The 6,590-nt window shown below is 37.8% G+C and overlaps 1 protein-coding gene across 1 annotated transcript in view; it reads right to left on the bottom strand.

The window, feature by feature from the left end:
* Window positions 1–2,404: 2,404 nt before the first annotated feature.
* Window positions 2,405–6,590, bottom strand: part of LOC128557921 (galactose-3-O-sulfotransferase 2-like) — a 77,661-nt gene continuing 73,475 nt past the window's right edge. The window contains exon 2 of the mRNA XM_053546583.1: window positions 2,405–6,147. Within this exon, the coding sequence (XP_053402558.1) occupies window positions 5,049–6,147 (1,099 nt within the window). The 3' untranslated portion in view covers window positions 2,405–5,048. The remainder of the gene's footprint in view (window positions 6,148–6,590) is intronic.

Here is a 6,590-nt window from a genome sequence, read left to right as displayed (position 1 = left end):
ACAATACTGACGTTCAGTGTGTAACAGTACAAACGCTCAGTGTGTAACAGTACTGACGTTCTGTGTGTAACAGTTCACACAGTACACACGCTCAGTGTGTAACAGTACAAACTGTACAGACGTTCAATGTGTAACAGTACAGACGCTCAGTGTGTAACCTTACACACAGTACAGACGCTCAGTTTGTAACTGTACAGACGCTCAGTTTGTAACAGTACACACAGTACAGACGCTCAGTGTGTAACAGTGCAGACGCTCAGTGTGTAACAGTACTAACAGTAGAGACGCTCAGTGTGTAACAGTACACACAGTACAGACGCTCAGTGTGTAAAAGTACAGAAACTCAGTGTGTAACAAAACACATAGTACAGACGCTCAGTTTGTAAAAGTACACACAGTACAGCAACTCAGTTTGTACCAGTCCACACAATACAGACATTCAGAGTGTAACAGTACACACAACACAGACGTTCAGTATGTAATAATACAGACGCTCAGTGTGTAACAGTACACATAGTACAGAGGCTCAGTGTGTGACAGTACACACATTTCAGTCGCTCAGTGTGTAACGGAACGTACAGTTCACATGCTCAGTGTGTAACAGTACACACAGTGTGTAACAGTACAGGCGCTCAGTGTGTAAGGGTACAGACACACAGTGTGTATCAGTACACACAGTATGGACGCTCAGTTTGTAACAGTACAGACGCTCTGTTTGTAAAAGTTCACACAGTACACACGCTCAGTGTGTAACTGCCCAAACTGTCGGCCGTTCAATGTGTAATAGTACAGACGCTCAGTGTATAACAGTGCTCGAAGTACAGAGGCTCAGTGTGTAACAGTACACACAGTTGAGACGCTCAGTGTGTAAGAGTACAGACGCTCTGTGTATAAATGTTCAAACAGTACAGACGCGCAGTGAGTAACAGTACACACAATACAGACGTTCAGTGTTAATCAGTACACACAGTACAGACGCTCTGCATGTGTAACAGTAGACACAGTACAGACGTTCAGTGTGTAACAATACAGACGCTCAGTGTGCAAAACTACAGACGCTCATTATGTAACAGTACACACAATACCGACGTTCAGTGTGTAACAGTGCACACAGTACAGACGCTCTGTGTGTTTAACAGTACACACAGTACAGTCGCTCAGTGTGTAACAGTACACACAGTACAGACGCTCAGTGTGTAGAAGTAAAGACGTTCAGTGTGTAACAGAACACACAGTACAGACGCTCAGTGTGTAACAGTACACACAGTACAGAATCTAAATTTGTAACAATCCACACTGTACAGACGCTCAGTGTGCAACAGTACACACAAAACAGACGTTCAGTAAGTAACAGTACAGACGCTTAGCGTGTAACAGTACACATAGTACAGACGCTCAGTGTGTAACAGTACACACCGTTCAGTCGCTCAGTGTGTAACAGTACAGACGCTCAGTGTGTAACGGAACGCACAGTTCACATGCTCAGTGTGTAACAGTACACACAGTGTGAAACAGTACAGACGCTCCTTGTGTAAGAGTACAGACACACAGTGTGTAACAGTACACACAGTAAGGACGCTCAGTTTGTAACAGTACACACAGTACAGACGCTCAGTGTGTAAAAGTACACACAGTAATGACGCTCATTTTGTGTAACAGTACACACAGTACGTACGCTCAGTGTGTAACAGTACGCACAGTACCCACGCTCAATGTGTAACAATACGCACATTACACACGCTCAGTGTGTAACAGTACAGACGCAAAGTGTATAACAGTACACACAGTACCGACACTCAGTGTGTAACAGTGCACACAGTACAGATGCTCAGTGTGTAACAGTACAGACGCTCTGTGTGTAACAGTTCACACAGTACAGACGTTCCGTGTGTAACAGTATACACAGTACAGACGCTCAGTGTGTAACGGTACACACAGTACAGATGCTCAGTGTGTAACAGTACACGCAGTACAGACGCTCTATGTGTAAAAGTACAGACGCTCAGTGTGTAACAGAACACACAGTACAGACGCTCACTGTGTAACTGTACACACAGTACAGACGCTCACTGTATAACTGTACAGACGCTCACTGTGTAACAGTACATGCAAGTCTTCATTAATTTATATCAAACAGTTTTTGAGCTAGACGCGTAACAATGTGACAAAAGGTTAATTGGTGACTATTTCAGTGGCCATCACTCCTGAAATGTGGGACGAAGCTAGACGAAAAGTAGGAGGTTTGCAAGTTCATCTCATGATAAAGACTCGTGCAACGTTACTTCAATTTTTATCATAAACAGAAATAAGTAAGTACTATTTTTTCTGTATGCCAGGGCTTCCTGCTAGGATTTGAACCTAGAATTCTTACCGAAGTAAGCGTGTTTCCTTACACTACAAGAAGTAACCACATAGCAACACTAACGTTTTAAAGCATCTTAACACTCATTTATACATATCATAAAAGTAAAATTAGTTCCCAAATCTGCAATAACAGATGATAACTAAAAAGACATATACAAAACAGCAATCTATATTATATATATGACAGTGGTACTTGTAAATATTTCAACGAAACAAAATTTAATACATCATGGACTGCTGTGATATGTGCTGGTAAGTTAACACTACTTGGTAGTGGGTACATGAACAACTAAACAAAATAGCAAAAATGAAAATGAATTTTGCAGTTGTTGTTGAATCTAAAAGTGGCAAAATTAAAAATATGTACCATATTTATAAACAAATGGATGCGGTAACTGGACACCTTGATCCTATGTCTACCAGTCCGGGTATAATGTTATAATTAAACAGTAATTGCTGTTGGGAAAAGCTGAAGTAAGTTATCAACAAAATTGCCACTTTCCATTTGTAATTAAAGAATCTGTACATTTGTATGAAAAACAGATATCTATGAGGCGTTAGACTTGAACTTAAATCATGAATTAAATGATTGGATTTGGGTTTTGGTTTGGGTCTGACTTTGGTTGGTGCAAAATAGTCGGTCTGTGGTAAGGGTCATTGTCAATTGACAGTTCGGGTTTGGTTTGGGTTTATATTAAGTTTACTTCGGGTTTTGCTTGGGTTAGGGTTTAGTTTATGTTTGGGTTTCATTTGGGTTTGGGATTGAACCTGGGATAGGTTTATGCTATATGCAAAAATATCCAAAAAATTACACTTCCATATTCCTACTGCATTCACTATATAACAAAAATGGCGTCTTCTTTATTAACAACTTTGAATTCAGCCAATCAGAGCACGCCATCGCATGATGACGTATATTACCGATAATGCATTTCTCGCGCATGCGCAAACATACTTCCGTGAAAGCTTTTGTGCACGGAATCTTCATCACACTAATACCCTAACCCTAACCCTAACAGAAACATCTTTGCTCGTAAAATTCCAATTAACTATACATTTCTTACCTTTTCATTAATGCAAAAAATCCAAAAAATTACACTTCTATATTCCTACTGCAAAAATGGCGTCTTCTTTATCAACAACTTTGAATTCAGCCAATCAGAGCACGCCATCGCATGATGAAGTATTTCACCAATAATGCATTTGTCGCGCATGCGCAAACATACTTCCGTGAACATAGCGCACATGCTCTTCATCACACTAATACCTACCCTAACCCATTTTACCAATAATGCATTTCTCGCGCATGCGCAAACATACTTCCGTGAACATAGCGCACATACTCTTCATCACACTAATACCTACCCTTATTTTACCAATAATGCATTTCTCGCGCATGCGCAAACATACTTCCGTGAACGCTTTTGTTCACGGAATCTTCATCACACTAATACCCTAACCCTAAACTCTAACCCTAACCCTAACCCTGTCATCTTAGTTCCTGTGGTATCGTGCTAGATGAGTTAAGGTTCAATGTTTTTAATAAAAACACCTTTTTTTCACTAATCAGTTTATTAACAAAAGACTGTTAGAAACGTTACCAACAGCTGAAATACACCTAAATATCATATTTAGGGTTTTGTAGGTACGCTGGAGGCAAATCCCTAAATGGGGAAAATCGTATCTTCTGGACTTGACCTGTTAGGAGCTTTTTAAAAATTGTTTTTGTTTAATAACCTTTTTGTCTGTAAGCCTCATCAATGGCAGGGGTCTCATTTTGACGGCAAGTATGATAAAATCTTTTCATGTTAGACCTTAGATTTACAAACCCTAACATACATATTTTTGGCCTTCATGAAGTTATTTATGTTTGCAGGGTTGAGAAGGAAGTCATTATTTTCTTAGCTATCATTTATTTCTGTTCAAATTTAGTAAAGAATTAAGCTTGATTAAAGTCGTCGTACTGCTTCAAGGACTATACACCTTCGGAATGTAGAAAAAAATGTTAACCCTAATTGCCCTAGGGTTTAGGGTTCAGATTCGGAAATTTCGTATCTTCTGGTCTTGGTAGCCATCTTGGATTTTTTACAGTTTCAAATATATTTCTATTTATGTGAGTCTTCCTTCTAATCTACTTTGGCAAGAATGTAGATAAATATATTTCCCAACTGAGGCATGCATACGATCGATAAGAAATGCATTTTGAACAATTTTACGAACAGATTTCTAAAAGGTAGAAGACTTCTAATTTCTTGTGCTTTCTTGTGTGTTTTCCTTGTGTAACTTTTCCGTCTGTAATGCCTTATCAATGGCTGGGGTATCATTTTGACGGCATTTTGTTTTTTATCAATTGAACATATGAAAAGAAGAAAAGCAAATGAATGGGGATGAAGCTATTTGACTAAAACTATGGATTACGATTTTAGGCCAGAAGGCACGATCATTTAAAGAAGGAATTCCCAGCACTAACCCTGACCCTAATCCTAACCCTAAGGCAATGAATGGGGATTAAGGTATTTGACTAAAACTATGGATTACGATTTTAGGCCAGAAGGCACGATCATTTAAAGAAGGAATTTCCAGCACTAACACCGCCCCTTACCCTGCTTGCATAACTTTCTCTTTTTAAACAATCAAATTGTAGGCGCTTTCAACTTTAAAAATGCATTGGCGTCCGATTTCCATCAATTTTCAGTCAATTTTCTTCTTATAAAAGCGATGAAAGATAACTCTGTTCTATTCATTAATGCACAGTCTCTCATAAATACTGTAAACTCGTCGTTCCATTTTGAGCTTTCAACTACAAGTTTATCGTTTTTTGTGTTGCAAAACTCGCCAACTTTCTCTAGGACGGTTTTAAAAACTGTGACCTCGTCATAGAAGTCTTTTGAAGTATTCTTCAATTTCATTTCAAACACTTTTAAAAAATATTCATAAATTTCATAGTCTAAGAAATTAGTGATTTTAATTTTTTCAACTTCTGTCTCATTAAAAAAAACAGCCTCGTGTTGATGAGCATTTTTCGCTAGATATAAAATATCTATTAATCCCCAATTTAGAAATCTCTTCATCAACACAAGTGATTCGTTGAATTGTTCTAGTATTAGAATTAACAGAAACTCTAAATTAAGCTTATCTAGATATTCTCGAATATTTTTGATATCTGAAGGTTTAAACATCGGAAATCCAAAGTCTCTGGCCATTGAGTTCCTCGTAAACGAAAAATATTTAGGGTCATATTTCTCTGGAAAATTAACTAAATTGTTTACAAATCGTTTACTTGGTACGTTCTTTAAATATTTAAACCGCGATACCTCGCGATAGAAAAATGCAGAGCTTATCATTCTGTCTAAGGGATGACGTACAATTCCAATTTTGACTGCATCTGCTGGTAACAGGCTTTCGAACTTGTCTTTTCTGTAATATGTATGGCATGCAAATATATCGTAATGTTCATTTTGTTTAAGAGGCATTATCTGATATCTGCCATGGAGAAAATTCCCTGTTTTTGGAACAAGGACGTTTAACATATGTTTTAATCCAAATCTAAAAAATATGTTTTGCAAAGTACTTGATCCCGCTTTATGAACTTTCAAAAATGCTATATGTGTCTTCATGATTGTATTTTTAACATATCCATGCCGATAAGTACTTCCATTAGGCACACCGGAGTATTCAAGTAAAGAAGTAATGTAACTGTTGCTTGTCTGAGACTTACGTCCGTTTCCGAAGATATCCACGTACTTGGTATTTCCAAAATATCCAAATGATATAAATGACGTGCTGAAATTAGAGAGTATTTATCTTCTTAACATATTCTTGATAAGAAATGAATTAAAATAAAGCCATTCAAGTAGACAAGTTTGAGAGATTAATATATTCGATATTTTGAAATTACATATTTAGCAAATTTACCAAAAGGCAGGACGTGTAACAAGATCTGAAGAAGCAGATTCGGTTTGATTGAGTCTATTCATGAGGGTAGCAACATCTCTTACTCCCAATAGCACCGGTTTAAGCGGAACTCTTTTACACAAATGTTGAATGGACTTCATGATCCCAAAGGACCAGAAAGTATTCCATCACTTAAGTACGGGAAGACTTTTTACAGCCGCCACACGGCACTTAAAGATTGTTGATGTGATAGTTAATAACACAGAAATGCTTATGTCTAGTTATATAAAAAGCAAACCTTGCAGAAGATAGAGCTTCAAGGGAAGCGTCCT

The sequence above is a fragment of the Mercenaria mercenaria genome, chromosome 6 (assembly GCF_021730395.1).
Source record: "Mercenaria mercenaria strain notata chromosome 6, MADL_Memer_1, whole genome shotgun sequence".
Classification (NCBI taxonomy): Eukaryota; Metazoa; Mollusca; class Bivalvia; order Venerida; family Veneridae; genus Mercenaria; species Mercenaria mercenaria.
Note: the sequence above shows the minus strand (reverse complement) of the source record. Positions and strands in the feature narration are given on the sequence as shown.